General features: G+C 35.8%; 1 protein-coding gene across 4 annotated transcripts in view; it reads right to left on the bottom strand.

Moving 5' to 3' along the window:
* TNPO1 (transportin 1) overlaps positions 1-19,555 on the bottom strand; it is an 83,054-nt gene that overhangs the window by 5,703 nt on the left and 57,796 nt on the right. For 2 of the 4 annotated variants that reach the window (XM_010582795.1, XM_010582794.1), the window contains 14 exons: positions 18,987-19,047; positions 18,160-18,328; positions 16,099-16,251; positions 14,735-14,960; positions 11,881-12,052; positions 10,332-10,424; positions 9,443-9,550; positions 9,087-9,245; positions 8,906-8,993; positions 7,748-7,846; positions 7,430-7,525; positions 4,484-4,559; positions 3,587-3,686; positions 2,084-2,158 (listed from right to left, as the gene is read on the bottom strand). In XM_010582795.1, the coding sequence (XP_010581097.1) occupies positions 2,084-2,158; positions 3,587-3,686; positions 4,484-4,559; positions 7,430-7,525; positions 7,748-7,846; positions 8,906-8,993; positions 9,087-9,245; positions 9,443-9,550; positions 10,332-10,424; positions 11,881-12,052; positions 14,735-14,960; positions 16,099-16,251; positions 18,160-18,328; positions 18,987-19,047 (1,675 nt within the window). Of the gene's footprint in view, positions 1-2,083; positions 2,159-3,586; positions 3,687-4,483; positions 4,560-7,429; positions 7,526-7,747; positions 7,847-8,905; positions 8,994-9,086; positions 9,246-9,442; positions 9,551-10,331; positions 10,425-11,880; positions 12,053-14,734; positions 14,961-16,098; positions 16,252-18,159; positions 18,329-18,986; positions 19,048-19,555 lie in introns of those variants that run through there. The other 2 variants (XM_010582796.1, XM_010582797.1) reach the window with 2 other exon arrangements.

The following is a 19,555-nucleotide window of genomic DNA, read 5'->3' as shown; positions in this document are numbered from 1 at the left end:
TTAAAAGGCAAACATTAGAAAGGACAAAAGCAGATGAAACAGCTCCTCCTCACAGAAAATTAAACCAAGAGAGTCTGAAGTTTTGTTTTTCTTTTTTAAATTCAATGATACTGAATTGTGGAACAGTGTCATGAACACATCCTCACAGAAAAGGCAATGTCAAAGTTAAAGCTCATGGTACTGAGTTCACCCTCAACACAGAGTCAGGCAGAGCTGTTCTTAAACAGGATGTAGTGATAATGACATTACAGTGTCACCAGTTAACTTACTGCTTTTTTCCCTGAAAAGAGACCTTCCACGAGCAGGTTCATCTCTCTCTCCTAACCCAAAGAGTCAGATTAGCCAGCTGCCAAGAAACTACAGAAAATCTAAGAATGTTCAGGTATGACAAAAGGAACAGTTTTTAAATCATCTTCCAGTAGTTTTAGCAAGTGACCTTCAGCTACAGTCTTCAGATACCTTGCTTTTATAATAAGTGATAAAATTCTGAGGATACGTGTCAGATTTCAACACTGGCAGCTCATCTACTCATGCTCTTGGAAGTGGTATTTGCCCTTTCAGCTCTAGTGCTAAAAAACAATACAACACAAGAAACACTGGACAATCCACTTTTTTCCATTGTTCCCGATAGGCATAATTATTGTTGGAAAAACATCTAACTGGACTACAGCAGTCATATATTCATGAGGAATTAACCTAAAAACCGTGTATGCCATCACTTGAAGAAAGCTTTATCTCCTTTCTTGCATGGCAAAAAGCACAAAAGAACACACTTTATAAAGCAAGGATGTCCTTATGCCACGTGACCTAGTTTAAATGCATTAGATCCCACATGGATAGCTTGGAAAGAAAGAGGAGCCTAACTTACTGAAGCAAGTATTCAATGCTGAAGGACCAGTGCAGAAACATGCACTGAAGGCTGCTTTGAACATTCATCACAGACAGCATCCTGGACTTTCTTTTAAGCTTGTACATATTTGCTGTTTCCTTCTGCTGATGTTAGAGTACTCACAGCTGTGCATATCCTGGACCTGATGTTCCTTTGAAGGACACCAGTGATCTGAGAGGCTAACTAGCACAGTGGGATTTCTGTCTTTGCTCTTAAAGATGGGATGCAAAAACTCTAGCTTCTGTTTTGATGGTCACACATAGCATTACTTCAAGAAAAAGTGCCATGACCCATGATCCTAGTAAGTACTTAGGAATATGCTCCATTTTTGCTTTAAGAGGAATATCATGAATTTTTGACATACATCCTTCCTAAAAACAGAGATTTCGCTTTACAACTTATGAGGGGAGCCATACTGCTGAACACTAACAGCATCTGTTTCTGAAACTGAAATAAGTTTCTTCTCTTTTTTTTTTTTTTAAATCTACGACACTAGTGCCAAAACACAATATATCGCATTCTGGGTGGGTTGTTTTTTTTTTTTTTGCTTATTTCACACAACGCAAACAGCACTTTTGCTTAAATTCTATTGACACTTTGTCTAGGGATGTAGTCTTGGGTATAACTGCACATTAGTTTCTTGAAACTTGCTCATCCAAGAGGGATTCCAAGGAGGATTAAGCTATCCTCAAACCTCATTTTCAGCAGGAGTAAAGAGAAACAGACTGGGGTATCACTGGAATATTTTTCATTTGCAATTTTCAAGATATTTCTCCAAAAAAGTAGGCATCTTTGTGGCAAAAAAGTCTTGAACCATACAAATCTCATTTTCTAGAAAAAGTCTTAAATGTGGTATAAATCCCCCTGTTCTTCCAAATGCAGGCAAAACATAGTAGGCTGTACATTATGAAGAGCTCTTTGAAGATAATTATCCATTCAAGTAAGATCTCAAGTGAACTTTTCAATACTGTTAAAAAAAGTTTTGGAATAACCCAAATGTATAAAAGAAAATACAGGTTAAATACAAAAGTCAGGATTTTCATGTTGCTTTGTCTAAAAATTTATGACCTGGCAAAGAACCCTCCATAACCACAAATACATTAAGTGCTAACAGTGGAAATAGAAAGCAAGAAAAAAACCCAGAGGATCCAAAACAACCACCATTAGGATATGCTGTTATATTAGAAACCTCACCTTACAGAACATGTCTCGGAGATCATCTTTTGGGCTAATCCACGATGCAACAGCATCACAAAAAAAAATAAAGTCCTATAAGATTAAACAATCACATAGGTTAGAAACATCAATGTATGAGTGTGAAAACAATGCTTGATGTTCATTCTATGAACTATGCAGAGTCTTTGATTTTAATTCACAACTGCTTTTGTTTTTATGTATTTACTTTCCAGTTAGTTCAGACAATAGTGGTAAGTTATTGTATACCTAAGCGTTCAGAAATAGCTGAGTGTAGGAATAGCTTTATTTAATCAGGTTTTTGATTAAGTAAAACCACAGTGTAGGAAAAAAAACCAGCTCTCCTCTCCCACACCACACTTGCCTAACATTAATTCTTTCACTACACATACCAAGTTCAAGAACTAATCACCTTAATAACAAGCAACAAACTCAAGACCACAGTTGCAACACTCTCACGCATTTCCAGTTAGGGAAAAAAGCTGTTGTATTTCTTCAAGCAGAGCCAGAAGTTTTTTCTGGGACACACAGAATGTTTATCATACAGGTTCAAAACTAAAGCCATCCCAAAATCCCTATACTCAGTTCATTTGCTGTCATGCATACCTCCTATTACACCATTAAAACACCAGTCTTTAATCATTAAGTTGATGATGCACATGTTTTTGGGTCGGAACTGAGGATAACAACTACAGAGAAAGAGAGATTGGATAACGAAAAGAGTTCCCCTCCCCCTAAGCTATGTGAAAGGGCAAATGGTCAGCAGAAGAAGGAAATGCTAAATACAGAATAAGACATAAGTGAAATGAACTGAAAATTTAAAACAAGGTACAGGCTAGTTCTTGTGTTTCAGGAAGAAGAATTCCAGGCAGAGGAGACGGAAAATCACCTTCATTTTCCCTTTAGAAAATATGGTACAGCTTTACTTTGGAGGTGTGGAGACTAAAGAGCAAGTCATATTCTATTCTTCAGATGTACCATTCATTTTAAAGAGACACAGGTTCCTTGTCAAATTGACTATTTAAGCAATATATCCAAAGTTGAAACAGAATCTTCCCTACCCAAGTTTTAAGAATGAAGGGGTGGTTACTGTGTTTGATCTGTTTCTTGTTTTAAAAGCCTAGGTTATATCTGGAAAATAGGTTTAAGTATGTCAACTTTTGCCTTATATTTTCATACAGATACTAACCACAACCTAACAGAAGTATCAAAACAGAGTTATTTTAATCAAAGTTCATTATTTACATATTCTTTGTAAGTAAAAGACAAAACCTGAATTTAACAATACTCTTCTCCTTTCCTTTGCTACATGATAATTACTGCAGCATCATGATACGTAACATTTGAAATATAAACATTTTGGCCTCCTTGAACGCAGAATAAAACTACATCATGTATTGCAGGGAATCGCATGAAGCTAAACTTTTTCATGCTCCATATACAGCTTTCACTGAATTTCACATGAGTAAAGAAAAGAAGTTAAGATCTATTAATGGATCTTACTTGGACTACTCCACTGGGGTTGACCGAGATCATGGTACATATCCCACGGAACGCTGAATCCTTTTCCTCATTGTCTCTTATGTTTCGCAGAGAGGTGCACCTAGCAAGTTGGAGAGCAAAACTTAACTAACGCTATTACTCTTTATTCAATCAAGTCAGAACTAGATGATGGTATTTGATGGAATAAGTCACACTGATAAGACTATCTGAAACACTATTTTGAACACTTAGAAAAACACTTGTTGCACACAGTCTTTACTAGCATATTCCCATTAGGCATCATCTCCAGAATCTTGTTCTCCTGTTGCACTATATACAGTTAGAAAGTGTGACCTGTATTCCATTAAATACAAAAGAAACATGTATCTGAAATATTTATAGAAACTATCATTATTAGAAGCAGAACATATAATACTATCACAGTATGAATTATGTCAGATACCACTTACAGAACAGTTATTTAACTTTTACAGCAGCAAGCAAGCTATTTTATACGTAACAAATCTATAAACATATATTCCTTACAGCAATTCAAGCCTCAGACTGAATTTTAAGTAAAGTAATGCACGGTTTAAATTTTACGGTATTTGCATGCATTGTATTATCATTCTGGTGGATTTTAAAATGATCTTTCATAGTCAAGCTTTAACACAGCAAGCATGTGACAATCTTATCCCATGCATAAATTAGTCGTTAGCCACAACATAAAGAATACATGACGGTGCTACTAAAAACTCACAAACCTGATAGGACAAGATTAGTCACATGGTTGGCAATGATTAAGGATTGAGATTTTGTAACCAACTGAAAATATATCTAAAAGTGAGATAGAGAGAAGAAAGAAAGAAAGAGAGTGAAGAAAAATGAATTAAAAAAAAAAGATTGAATAATACACACCAGGGTCTTATAAACTGCTGTAGCATGGGGGCCACCTCTTGAGGACAAACGTAACCAAGACGACCAATTGTTATTGCTAAGGTAACGCAATCACGGTTATACACCACCAAACGCCAACCAAGACATGAGCAAATGAGGGGGGAGGAGAAAAAATAAAGAAAAAACAACAAATAACTCAGAAACAGAAACCAACAGAATCTGTGTATGATAATAAACATAAGATTTCACCAGTGCTGTTTATTACCACCCCCTAAATAAGAGGCAGCAACATATATGGTATACTCTCCAGGGTAAAAGAAAAATTAAAGAAGTAAATGAGAGAACACCAAAAACACAATTTAAAATCCAAAGGCTTTCTGATGTAAGCAGTCATTCTGCCCTCTTCAGAGTAACCTTTCAGTAATTTACCTACAACATATTTTGAAGTTTTTATTCAAATGTACTATTATGGACACTCTCGATAAAAAGAAATTAACCATTTTCAGTTTTAGTATCAAGTATTCTAAACATTTTATTTTTTCGATATTTAGAATTCAAGATTTTAATAGATGTACTCTATCAGTAAAAATACATTTATAAATACTTCTACATGGAAAATATTGTGGTCTATCTAAAAATGCTTAATAGATGAAACACTTCTCAAAGAGCACTAAATATTTGTCGTCTTAATAATCTCATAGAGAATTTAATTTGAAGTGGTTGCTAACTCACAGCAACTGACTGCAGAAAATTAATTCTTTAATCCCAATATTTGTCCTGTTCACAAAAGGCATCCTCATAGAAGTCGTGTAAGAATCTGACTTCCAATACCAAGGCATAAGGACACAAGAAAAGCAAAATTGCTTCATCACACGATTAGGTAGTTTGGTCCTTTGTTCTGAGGGACAGACTGAAGAAAATATCATAATGCAAATGTGTTTTAATGGTGTTTGCTCAACTCACGAAAGATTAATCTTTAGAAAAAGGAGAGGGTGGGGAATAATGTATCAGGATTACTTGAAGCAAAATACATGAATAATACTAAAATCCAGCAGATTTATATGAAGCAGAGAAAGGAAACCTATGTTCAAGGGACATACTATGCAACACTCTAATTAACAGGCATTTGTGAACAGTTTCATGAAACATGCAATAAAGCAGATGATGCTTTCTCCAATAAAAGTTTGGTGTAGGATATACTAGCAGTTTTAAATCTACTCACTCCATGAAAGCTGCAGCTCACTGGTAATCTACTGTTTTGCCCTGATGTTAATCAATTTCCATATGCAGCGTCTAAAATTTTCAGCAGATATAACTTATAAAACTGCATTGGAAGTGCTACTTTCAAGTGAAAATACACTTTCATCTGTAAATTCTCACAGCTACAGTCTGTACAAGAAGAGTAATCTCTGTCAAAGCTCAACTTTTTGCATATACTGGTTATTTTTTATGCAATTACTTTTACTTAAGGTGGCCTCATGTTTCCATAGAAGTGTTTTCATAGTTCCTTACATAGCAAGCTAAAGCAGAAAACAGTAATATTCTGGCACATGCTAGTGGCATGCAGCACAATATCCCACAACAAACTTATTATAAGTACACCACACTCAACATTTATTTGCAGTTATGCATCCACATTTAAAGTAACTATTAAGAGAATAAAAAAACAAAAGTCAGTGTTTGGATGCTTCCAAAAATTCTCTAACAATGATGGAAGCAAACATTTAAGTACTGGATGCCTCTCAGTTACAGGTATTACACATCCATCAGTGCAGAGGAAGGGGGTCAGGGCAGGGTCAGGGGGAAAGAAAATTTATATTGCTATACTATCCCATGTTATATTTCACAACAAGTAGGTATTTGCTCCAAAATTATCTTTTCAATAAATAGTACCTATAATATGCCAGCCAACTAGGTAAGTTCTCCTTCAAGTTCACCTTCCATACTAAATGGGGGTAAGGGGAGGGGGGCAGAGAAAGTGCTGCTTTTAAGTTTAAAGAATACCGGAGGAAAAATACGCATCGAAAATCTCTCCAATTTATCTCTTGCTTAGCTCAAAAAATATAACTCTACCACTGAATTTGCATCATTTTCAATCACGTCAGGTATAATGACTAAACTGTCATTTTCTCACAAGACAGTTAGTTTTCAAACAAAAAAAAAAAATTATTCTCAATTAGTAAAATAGTAAACCAGAAACCTGTCAAATTAATACAGTTTTGCTGAAGTATGGAAGGTGCTTTTCATACCAGAACGTGCCCTCTATAAATGCAAAAGAAACAAGCCTCAGAAATTCCGATTCAATAAGGCATTTGGGGATTGCTCCCAATTTGGAAGGCAAAGCTGTGGGCCAGAACATAAAACATGCATGCCATTATTAGAATTCTTTTCAGAAATTTGTTATTAAGTGACCAGGTAACAGAAGTTATACATAATTTCAGTTATGCTGTGGTAAAACTGCCATCACAGATCTAGATTTTTGTGCATGGTATTACAAGTTTATCTTAAAAAAAAAAAGTGCATTTTTTGTAAATTCAAAGAGTTCATTATTTGTTTTATATATGCCAATTACATTTGTTTCAAACACTAGACATATATATACAGTACACGTGTAAGGACATGCATAGATTAAAATCAGCGTGAACTACATTTTATAGTGTTACTGCATACATTTGTCATATTCAATATGTAAATAAAACTGGGAGAATACTTAAACAGATGATATATAAATATAATAAATGTTATAAAACTGAGAAAGCAGTAACTTTAAGAATCTAGATATATGATACATGGTTTGCTGCAAGACTGAGACTTGTAAGAGCTTCTGCAAAACAGAGTTGCTTTTGCTTATAAAAGCCAAATACATAGCAATAAAATCAGTTCTGGTGTGGTTCCCCTATGCAATTTTTTAAATCATTATGAAAAAATCTAATTCCCTTCACCATGTATGGTTCAGTTTTTGGGTACCTGTGTTCTCTAACAACGTCTTTGGTGTGTTGGGTCTGTTAATTATTTCTACAAGCTGGTGCAACACCATTGGAATATAAGGCTGCATCTCTATACCTGGAACAGCCAAAAAAAAAAAAAAGGTCATTTTCTTCTGAATCTTTCATTAATATACATAATCTAAACAGATCAGATACATTGAACTTAATAACAGGACAAGAATCTCAAATTTAATTTAAATTTTAACATGAAAGTATCATTTAAAAAAAAACAACCCCAAAACACCTAGACAAGCTATGCTAAATGTGCAGAGATTCAAAGAAAAAAAATAAAGCTTACCCATCTGGATGGAGATTTCTCCAATTGCCCAGGTGGCATTGTTACACACAGAAATGAATTCAGGGTTTAGGTTGGTTCCCAAAATTGGCATGAAATCAGCTAGAAAGAACAACATTTTAAAATCTTATCACACAGTACAACCATCTTGTCCCATTACTGTAAGATCATGGGGGAAAAAAAAAATCAGGTAAAGGTTATTTAAATGCTTGGAAAGTGTTACACATGATTAACAAGAGCTATATTTCTGCTATATAACAGATTAACCTGGATTTTAGAACCTAAGCAGATCAATGCAAATATTTTCAAATTCTGATTTTAAAATGTTTCTAATAGGCTTCATCTTTATGTAATTCTAGAAACCTTTTTTCTCCCCTTCCCTTGCTGGGGCAGGGGGAGAGAAGGTAAGAGGGGAGAAAAAAACCCCACAGCTACAGGTACTTGTAGTTTTTTAATATAGTTGAACAACTCTCAAATCACCTGGATAGCTATGTATTCAGCTATGCTTGAAAAAAAAACAACGAAGCCTAGAAGGCAATCACATCTTTGATTAAATTTTAAGAAAAAATTAGTCACAAAGATCATAAAATCTGCCAAATTTTAAATTCCAAGCCTATCCAAGCATTCATTTGACAAGTTAAGTGTATCTCAAGAGTATCCGCAGGAAAAGACAGCAGATATCATGGAAGTGTATAACTGATGCTACTTCCCTAGTGAAATTAAAAACAAAGCAAAAAAACAAACCAAAACGTACCCTCTAGCCAAATTTTCTAATTTCAATAGATATATATACTTTTAGGTAACAATAGATTCTAGCAGAACAAAAAAGCTATAAATTCAAGAATTTATCAAAGCAAGCAACTATTCTAATTGAAGTCCAAGTATATCTTTTTTGCTGTATGCCAGCAGAACAGGTAGCTTGTTACATTAAAAAACATAAAGGACAAAAATTAACTTTTGCACTTGCACAAAAATAAGAACATGTCTTTTAAACACAATTTGAAGGAGAAAAAGACTACAGACCCTTGCTGATAAAGGAAAATGAAAACTTACACCACCATGAAAAGGCAACCCACAGAATAGGGAGCTTAACAATGGCTAAACCAGTCTCTTATCAGTTTGTAAAGCAAGTTAATTGTTTAATATGTAAAAGAAACATACCGATGCAAGGCTTAACATGCTGAAAACACGCCTTTGTCAGATCCCCTAACAATGCAAAAGAACTCTGCCGTACCTCAGGCATTTTATCCTAAAGAGAGGAAGAAGAAAATGACAATTCTAGAAGTGTTTCTGATTCTCTTAAGAATGGAAATCCTTGGAAGAAACAGGTTACTCATCTCACCTGCATGCATTGGTACATTAGTGTCAGGATATTGCTGCGAGCCACTAGCTGTTCAATGTTGCCTCCAAGTCCTTCAGCTAAACCACTGAGTAAATCAAGAGCCACAATCATGAAATCTTTATCTGGAGCCTCATATTGGTCTGGCTGAGCATTATGCAACTGCAACAAATAAGTATGCATTAATTAGTACTATGATTTTCTCAGGGGTATGCATACAAAAAGTTTCAGAACTGCAGCTTCATTTAGATAATCAATGGTTACACTACAAATCTCCCTGCGAACACATAACTTTATATAGTTAATACATTGGTTTAAGGAAATATTCTGAAAACATTGGAATAGCAATAGAAAAATACCATGGCTTGTGCAAGGGTCTTCTGCACCAGATTTACACAACGCTGGTACACAGGTTCACAGTACGGAAGAAAGCCAGATTGCAAGGCAGTAGCAACTGATGACAGGCACTGGAATGAAAAAACAAAACAAAACAAAAAAAACCAAAACAAAGACAGAGGAAACAGTCATTACCTTTCCTCACTTCCCTGAAGTGCCTTTTACTTGGGAGAGGTAAATTAAAAGATATTAGCATTTTAAGTATACCCACGTGTAACTGATAAGTAAACACAACCTTGAAAGGCAGTACTGATTATCTGAGCCAAGGCAACTATTCTCAAGTTGTTACTATCTCCTACACATGCCCCTTGAGAAAATTTCTCAGCAGCAACAGCTTCTCAGAGGTAGCCAAGGAAGCACATACAAAAACAGTTAATGATATTCAGCCAGCACTCACAATAAGCTTTAGTATCTTGACCATGCACAAGCCCTAACATTACCTAAGAGTTATGAAACTAATTTTTCTAGAGGCACTTTCTTGCTTCACAGGCAGAAAGTACAGAGAATATATTACATTTCAGCTTGTCTGACAACAGTTTTAATGGAAGGATGAAGGGAGAGCAAGGAGAGAGAAGACAAGAATAAAAGGAAGATGGAATGTTCCTTTTTTTTTTTTTTAAATCCTATCAAAGAAAACACTCCAGAATGGCAGAAAAATATCTAAAAGATTTCTGCTAAACCTAATGACATTTCCTCAGTCACAAAGTTTTCTTACTACAGTCAGAATATTTTCTCCACAATGGGAAATGCCTAACACTGTCAGCTTTAACAGTCATACTTCTTAGTAGGAGCATCTTTAGTAGAAAGTGTAATTCCTAAAATAAGTTGATAAAAGAATATTCAGATTTTAACATTTACCTCTAATAAAGGGAAGAGATCTTTATCTTCATCCTTCAACATGTTCCACTTCTGGATTAATGGAGGCATTAGCATCTGAATATATTCCTGTTTAAGATGAAAATGCATCAGCTGCTGAAACACTTCACTGCATACTATTTTATTTCAAAGCTAGAAAATCAATGTATTAAGAATTGATATATATTATACTTTTTCAGCAACGCCCCAATGTACTGAAATTCTATCATTGTTGCAATACATAGCATTAGTTTGATGTTAGAATTTACAATTTGTGTCTTAAGATTTTTTGCTGAAGCACAAAAGCATCTTTGCCAAGTGAATCTTTTCCTCCAGATTTGGTTTCAGTCTAGCTACCTGGGTTGTTACAAATCCGTACGACTGCCTCAGGGTCTATGGAAAATATTTTTACTAGCAATGCAATCTGGCTGTGCATCTGCCACCTGCTTTTCTCAATGATTTCCCATTGCCCTAATGCTACAACCCTATCCCCCGCCAAATTCCTGAAACTTCTTCCTCAAGCAACTAACCATCCATGAAGAATTAATTCCCTGTCTCTCCAAGACGCACTTCCCCCTTCTGTATAAAGCTGTTGCATATTCCCTGTCACTGCACAGCCACAGTCACAAGGACATTGAGCAAGGCACCCCTACAGTGCTGTTTCTCCCAGAAGAAATCTAAAGAGCCAACAGATGTTGTCAGCTAATGCTATGTCCAAAGATACAAAATTCTAAGTGACTGAAGAAAGTCCCACCATCACCAGGAGCTCCCATTTAGCTTCCGCCTGGTACTGTCAAATGTCAAGGTGGCCAGGACCAGAGAGAGACTGAAAGAGAGGTCCTTTTATGGTGTGGGGTCTTGGATGACAAGTAAAATGCCATGGAAACAACTCAAATTGTTTTATTCTAATGTGTCTATGTCATGTGAAGCACTATAGAGAAATAAAACAAGTTTCAGTAACCATCATAAGAAGACACACACATGACATGTATGCATGTTCTATTAATTAATATATGTACACGCCCCCATATTTGCCTATGTGTTATCTGTGCTTTGTCCAAATGATTCTGTGTTTTTATATACAAAATGAATGCCTGTCTAACTCTCTGATAAAGCAATTTCTAGTGATCGCATGCTCCAATACATCGGAAAGAGATACAGAGAGCAGCTTAGCTATACTTAAAGTGGTTACAAAAAAAAGTGTGGTCATTAGAAACTAAAACACACATTCCACCAATTTCTCTGAAGTTCCATTTCATAGCTATATTGATATATGCATCTCCTGCGAGCATGAGAAAAAAAAAATCATGATGAGAAGCACATTTCACAAGCCACTACACACATAATTGTTTATTAAAAAATGGCAAATATTTGTGTAGTGGGAAAATTACATGCAGTCTATGTACTTTACCTGTATTTAGTATTATCAAAACCTACACAGAAATATCAGCATTTCTGTTTTAAACATATAAAGCACACTACAAAAAGCACTGAACCAGTTTTTAAGTTATGATGAGCGCTTCTACAGAAAATAAGGTATACTCACTGGTTTATTTAGATGATGTCCTACAGAATCTGCTAGAGTTCCTATAGCATCATAAAGAATGAGCAGGTTTTTATGCTGGTATTTACTAAATGCAAAGACCAAAGTATCAAGTATATATGCAAGATAAGGAACAAGCTCTGTACAAGCCTCCTCTTCTAGAGTAGCAAAGGCACTAAGGGACAAAAAAACAGGTTAGTTAGTATCTTGGAAAAAAACAAAACAGGACAACCCCCAAATACCTTCACTTCCCATTTCTGTTTAAACATAAAACTGTATTTAGTCCTCAAATTCACCCAAATTATTTTTTCAAAGTGGTATTACTGAGATAACCTTGATCTATTTTGATTGAACTCGTAAGGATTCAGCTCCTACATTGTGATGAACAAAATTTAAAAATATTGCTGTAAAACTCATTCTGTATAGACAGGAAGCCCCCACCAAAAAAAGCATTACTGTACACAAGTTACAATATACTAACTGAAATATTAGGAACCATAACAGAAGCTGTTTATGTTAATCTTTAATGTATGCTGTAGCTGCACCTAGAAGCCCTAGTGCTGTTGTGCTGGTACAATGCCAACATCAGCCCATAGTCTCAGCAGTTCACCACACAGAAAAACAGATACAGAAGGACATGGAAAATCAAAAGCAAAGACAGGGCATGAACGCTCTTTTAGCCAGTCTTGGTCAAAGCACACGTCATGGCATCATGGAAACTTTTCAGGTTGTCTGTAAAGTGTTTGAACAACAGCATTAAAAAAAACCCCCCCAAAACCAAACCCCCCCCCCCCCCCCCCCCAGACATACTGCTTCAGAGAAACATTAAGAAAAGGAAAAAATATGAGCTACTGAAGATTTAGTGGCCTAGCTTGTGTCAACAGGATTATTATTAGCCTGTCCCTGCACTAAAAATGCATGCATCACTGTATGAGGTCAACAATCACCTACTAGTGTGCTACCAAATACAGAAATGACTTTTTCTTAACACAATGCAACTGTGAACACTAAGTGGCTAGCATTCTTATTTATTTATTATTTTATTATATTATTATGAAGTGTTCTTTCAGAAAGGCAATACGATGTGAGCAGGAAAACATGTTTCAGTAAAATACCTTTTTGGGTGTCACTAACTAAAGGAGCAGTTTCTCAACAGTATAGAAATGAACATTAGACAACTACTATGATAGAAGTTAGTGATGAAAACATATGGTATCCTACTACAAATTTTCAATTTGGTAGACATTCTGTGCAACTCTTCACAGCAGGGATGCAGCTTTTTGCTCCTCTCTAAGAAGGATCATTGTATTTCATTGCAATTTAGAAAGCTAGTAAGTATGTTTTGACTTGTAAGAGCTCTACATTTTCCTTGGAGTTTCCCAAAGAGTTTAATTTTTAGCTGCAACTGTAATTTTAATGTATCTCTGCTCTAAAGAAAACATTTCAAAACTTGCTATAAATCTGATATTGAACTTTAAATTAAAAAACAAAAACAAAAAAACAGGTGTATTGTTATTTTTAATATTTCCATTTTATTTTTCTTGTTACTTTAACAGTTTCCACTGCCCATTACACTTCCTTCATAAACCCTACATGAGGTTATTTAACAACTGCAACACAGCTGTGTTCAACTACATGCACATTTCAACCATGTTTTGGATAAGGAAGGTATGAACAGAAGTGTGGGGTTTTGTTTGTTGTTGGGTTTTTTTTTGTGTAGGTTTTTTGTTTTGTTGTGGTTTTTTTAATAGAATCTGTACATAATCTGATTCCTTGGATCTGAAAATGCATAAAGCAAGTAGTCTTATATAATCATTTTCCTGCTTATTCAGAAAGACTATCACTATGAAAAGACAGAACAGAGCAGGTGTTAAAGCTACCAAAATTTGCTAGCCCAATGTCTGAAAAGTTTTAGACAAAAAGGAAACCGTTTAATACTCAAATCTTACTAACTACATTTCATTAAATTCATTGTATCCGTTCTCAGGCAAGGATACATCTACTCCTTTTGTGCAAAGCTTAGCACAAGAACTTTGACCTCAGTCTTGTCCTTAGGCACAACTGGTATTTGGGGGTTGTGTGTAATAATAACAACAATAATAAAAAATTTGCATGTTTTAAGTGTTAAGAATACAGCCAGATGCAGATCTAACTTTGCTTTACAAAGAAACCTTCTCGGCAGTCTGCAGTGTATACTCCTGTCCCACACAAACTGACATGTAAAAGCTTTATTTTATGAGCTTCCTGAACAAGAGGTACACCCATTCCCATTCTATTAATGGTGTCTCCACTAATGGAGCCATTAATTATTGTTTTTTAAAATATCAGCAGACAAGGGGGATAAGGGAATCTTATCTCCCGGGACCTCCCTTCAAGAGAAAGATAATATCCCTTGGAATAATCATAACCCAAATGTTTTGGTAATCTTGAGCTAAATATAAACAACCTCAGTAATCCAAAGATAGGATAGTTTTCCATTGCAATTAGTACTGACCTTGTTCATAGGCATATTTAAAAAAGCCAGATTTCTGGTAAATGAAACAGCATATATTGAAAATAAACAAGTGTCACAAACAGATAATTTCTTTTACTACAATAAATTATTTAGTTTGCTGATTCATATACACTGAAAACAAACCTGGACATGAGAAATACAAATGAACCTTCTTCATGTTATTACAATTCAGAGTGATTTGTGACTACTCCAGAAGAAGCTCCCTCTACTCCAATTTAGAAGCGAAAGAAATATATTTAGAGCTAGAAATAGAGTCATGTATTCATTGATAAAGGCATTAAAATAGTTTCCCAAGAAAAAGCAGTGTCATCAATAGTGCTTTTTGCTTAAGCTTTGGCTTACCTGCAGGCAGCTTCTTGTACTCTCTTGTTGCTATCCAGGATACGCTTTAACAACTCAGTCATTAATGGCTTCAAGTATGTGTCTGGGGGTTGACTAACTACCCAGTGTGCATAGCGACTAAGAGTCCAGCATGTAATGGAGCGCACAAGAGCCTTTTTGTCAGAGAGGCACTGAATAAGGTGAGGGATCAGCTCAGGAAGATATGGAATCATACCCTGCATGCAGCCTAGAAGGAAAAATACAGCTATTGCAGTACCAAAATTAACAAAAAGTTCTATTGTTTTCTGTTTCCTAGAACAGATATATTTTCATTCTCTATCACATAGGAATATATTTTAACAATATACAAAGTAAGACTACCTAATTTATATTAAGTCCCAAAAAGAAACCTTACATAAACAATAATTAAAATCCCCAATTAAACCTGCCTTCATTTCAACTACATTTCTACTTCAGTGCTTCCCCAATCTCCAGACATAACTGCTTTATTAAATGGAGAATGGCAAGTATATCCAAATAAAATGAGTTTTTAAAGCTTTGAGGTCCTACGTCAGCCTACTCAGAGTAATCAAGACAAGAAGTAGAGAAAGAGTCGGTCTTGACAACAAATAATCAAATCATTAAAAAGAATTCCTTAAGAAATTTAAATTTCTTCTTGTTTTCTCCTAATATCATACAAATACCGACCAGCAATTAAGGCTACACGTTTCAAGTCAGCAAGGGCAGTAATACACTGAGATCTGCCAGAAGTACTAACTTTTACCTTGCTTGACTGAAAATCAAAACCAACAAAGAAGTCTTCTAGTAACAAAGAAAAAAAAGTATGTTCACTAGGCACTGTGGGAAAAGAAAATCCAGGCATGGACCCAAATGTATTCCTTCAGCTTGCAAAAGGGACAGAGATGCTAGAAATGCAGGCAAAAAGTTAAGCAAGACTGTGAGTAAGTACAAAGGAATTAGAGAACCATCCACGAAAAGCAGCTCAGGGCAGTGAAGTCACAGGAGTGGTCTTCATTTCTGAAAACACTTGAATGAAACATAAGGCTCAAATTTACTAAACATTATTATTCTGTGAAATTAAGGCAGTATTTCATGAGAGAGCAATAAATATATGCTGCAGAGTTAAGAAAGGGAGAAATAAAAGAAATTATCTAAGCTATTTAGCCTCCTGAGCATGCATAGATTTGAAAATGAAAAATTAAATAACTGCAGTCACCAATTGGTAGATGTAGAGATAATCACCAAAACTGAACCACCTAAGGACATACACTTGTTTACATATGTAAATTTACCTGGAAGGAATCACAGAGCTGCTTTAGAACCAATCAAAAAATTCAGCAGCCTTATACGCACTGTTGCCTTACCTTCAGCAATTGCTCCAAGAACAAGGATACCAGATTCTTTAACTACCCATTCGGGATGGAAGAGCAATTCCTTCAAAAGGGGCAAGATGTGTGGCAGAAGTTCATCGCGAAATACATTGGCTAGGACATCTAGAGCAGCAGCAGAACATTTCCCTGAGGGGAATTAACAGTGTTAATCTGTGCTTATTATACAAGTAGTTGTAGTTAGGCAATGTAATCCTTATCTTAAATTTGAGCTGCCAGTGGAGTCTCAGGGCATTTGGAGGAAAGATACTTCCATTTCATTACAATACACAGTGACCCACTATGCTCTGGTGCAAAGCCACAGCTGTTAGAAAGCCAGTTTTGCAGCACTTAAATAGCCACCAAAAGGACTTACACATTGGGGATATCAAAACACTCACTGACAGGAACCACACCATTATATTGCAACATTATACACACGACGTGATTTCAGGATGGCGTAACACTAAGGAAGAGGGAATGGCTGTGACATGAATGTAACATATTGGAGAAACTAAGGAGAAATGGCCTAAAAATACTAGCATTTGATTCAAAAGAAAATGGTCAAACATGATCTATGTCTCAAAGTAAAAAAACGGCAGAATCATCCAACTCTAGAGACTGAAAGGACTTTGCTGGCCTCTGCTCTGAGCTTTTATACCTTACTCCTATTCTGTGATGCAACAATATGAAGAGGCAGTCGTCAAAATTTGTTTGAAAGTTTTAATCCCATGTTTTTAGCAAACAAAAGCTCATAAAAGAAAAATCAGGAACAACTTCAAAACATGTTTCAGAAATCCTTACTCTGTTTTTCTGCTGTGGTGTTGTCATTGTCCTGGTTTCAGCTGGGATAGAGTTAATTGTCTTCCTAGTAGCTGGTACAGTGCTATGTTTTGAGTTCAGTGTGAGAAGAACGTTGATAACACACTGATGTTTTCAGTTGTTGCTAAGTAATGTTTAGTCTAAAGTCAAGGATTTTCCAGTTTCTCATGCCCAGCCAGCAAGAAGGCTGGAGGGGCACAAGAAGTTGGGAGGGGACAGAGCCAGGGCAGCTGACCCAAACAGGCCAGAGGAGTATTCCATACCATGTGATGTAATGTCCAGTATATAAACTGGAGGGAGTGGGGGGATCACTGCTCAGGGACTAACTGGGCATCAGTCAGCGGGTGGTAAGCAATTGCATTGTGCATCACTTGCATATTCCAGTCCTTTTATTATTACTATTGTCATTTTATTAGTGTTACCATTATCATTATTAGTTTCTTCTTTTCTGTTCTATTAAACCATTCTTATCTCAACTGACGAGTTTTACTTCTTTTCCCAATTTTCTCCCCCATCCCACTGGGGGGGTGGGGGGGGTGGGGGTGAGTGAGCAGCTTCGTGGTGCTTAGTTGCTGGCTGGGGTTAAACCACAACAAAGTCCTATGACCCACACACAGGCCATCAGAACTGTGGTTTCCTCACAGCTAACTCCTCTTTTCACAACTAAGGTACTATATTCTGGTCAGAAGCAAATTCTTCACATAAAAAGAACTACTGGTAATGGCCATCAGTAGTAGCATGATCACATGAAGAAAAAAAAAAAAAAAAAAAAAAAAAGAATAAAATGAAACACACAAGCCAATTCTAGAGGGAAGACTGAAGTAGAAGAAAGCATTATTAAGCTTCCTCCAGCTCTCAATGTATAAGAGCTTTTTTTTTTTTTAAACTGAAGTTAAACAGGCGATACATTACATTTTTTATGTTGTAGAATTAAAATTCTAAGTCCAAAAGTGTTGTTGAATTGCATCCAGTAAATGTTTGTAGCTTGATCTGTCATATTCAAAATAAGAAATAAGCTTACAGATGGATAGCTTTTGCCAATACAGTTACATAGTCACAGTGTCACCTGAAAGACTCCCCCTTCACCCCATCCACCAATTATGTCAGCAAATAGTTCTTTTTGTATTCAAAAGCAAAGCCTCATTACTCCTATACACAAAGTCCTCTTTTTGCTGTGGTTCTTGTATTATGCAAGTAGCTCTATTTTAAAACATTTTACACATTACTTTGACATACTTAAATTCCAGTCGGAAATAGTATCATCATCATCAAGTTCATCGTCATCATCGTCATCATCTTCAATACCATCTTCTTCATGTTGCTGAGCCACCGTTCGTGAACGATGAAAACGAGGTCTTATGTCCTGTTCACTATCTGGAATAGCTTCATCTTCTTCAACATCCCCCTGCCATCAAAATGTTTTATCAGATAAACTAGTCCAACTATATTGCTCAAGTAAGTTAAAAATGTAGTTTTAGTTCAAGATTTTATAAGCATATAAAAGATTCACATCCCACTTGTGCTGCCCAGCTAACTAAAAACACCATTGTTCCTGCATTGTGCTGCCGCATTTACCAGAAAAATGACAGAAAGATAGAAGCAGAAGAGGTAAGTGCATGCACAAAGTATCCTTCTTGTTAAGAAATTACACTTGATGGGAAAGAAATAGAAAGAAGAAATGATAGAGAAATTCCAGTACACAGACATATTCTAAAATGTAGTGATGGAAAAAGCCATGTATTCAATCTAGAAGGTGTTAGAACTAATTATGAACATTTTTCTGGGGCTGCATTGTTGCAGTAGTTCATGAGCAATAGTATGCAAGCTATGCCTAAGTTGGGTAGGGGGGGACAGGGGAAAAACAGGAAAGCCTGCAGATTATTTTCCAACAAACATGGCAGCAGCTGCATTTAGCATTTGTAACAGCACACCTTGCCCTGGAAGGCTAATTCTCCATTGAACAGATGGTAGGCCAGATCTGCCCATTCTGGTCTGAATCATTCTGATTTATAGGTCAGAAGCTAACCAGATATTCTTACAGAGTAAAAGAAATTGATGCTCACCTTCAACAGAATAATATCAATCTCTGAATATTTCATACCATTTACCAGCACAGGTATCAGCCTACAAAGAAATATTGATACATGTCAAAATAACACATAAAAAAGCAAGCCAGTTTTCAGTTACCTGGACCATAATTTTCATTGTAACCCTCACGACCCAACCCCCCAAAAAACCCCCAAACCTTAGCCTGATAACAAAAGCTAGTATCTAAACCAAGCCCCATGTCATAAGGTTCATCAATACTTTGTAATCTGAAAAAGTGTTAATTTCAAAATGCAAACTTTTAGCTAGAGGTAGCCAGATGGCACAACTGAGTTTTAAAATTTAAAAACCCTGATATTCTTCCATATGATGAATTATTCTGAAACACCTTTCAGAAATTAATTCTAAAGCTTTTCAGTTAAGCATTCAAACTCCCATAATATACATGGTCAACAAGTTGGCTCTCACCAATAATACTTGTCACTTTATTTACTTCTGGCTGAAGACTCTACCTCACTACTCTTAAAGATAGAAGTCTAACTATATTAAGTCCTCCTACCCTCTTGTGATTGCTTCAGTAAGACAA

This window comes from Haliaeetus leucocephalus, unplaced genomic scaffold, assembly GCF_000737465.1.
Source record: "Haliaeetus leucocephalus isolate CR32 unplaced genomic scaffold, Haliaeetus_leucocephalus-4.0 Scaffold849, whole genome shotgun sequence".
Lineage (NCBI taxonomy): Eukaryota > Metazoa > Chordata > Aves > Accipitriformes > Accipitridae > Haliaeetus > Haliaeetus leucocephalus.
The sequence above is the reverse complement of the archived record's forward strand: the minus strand, read 5'-3'. Positions and strand labels throughout refer to the sequence as shown.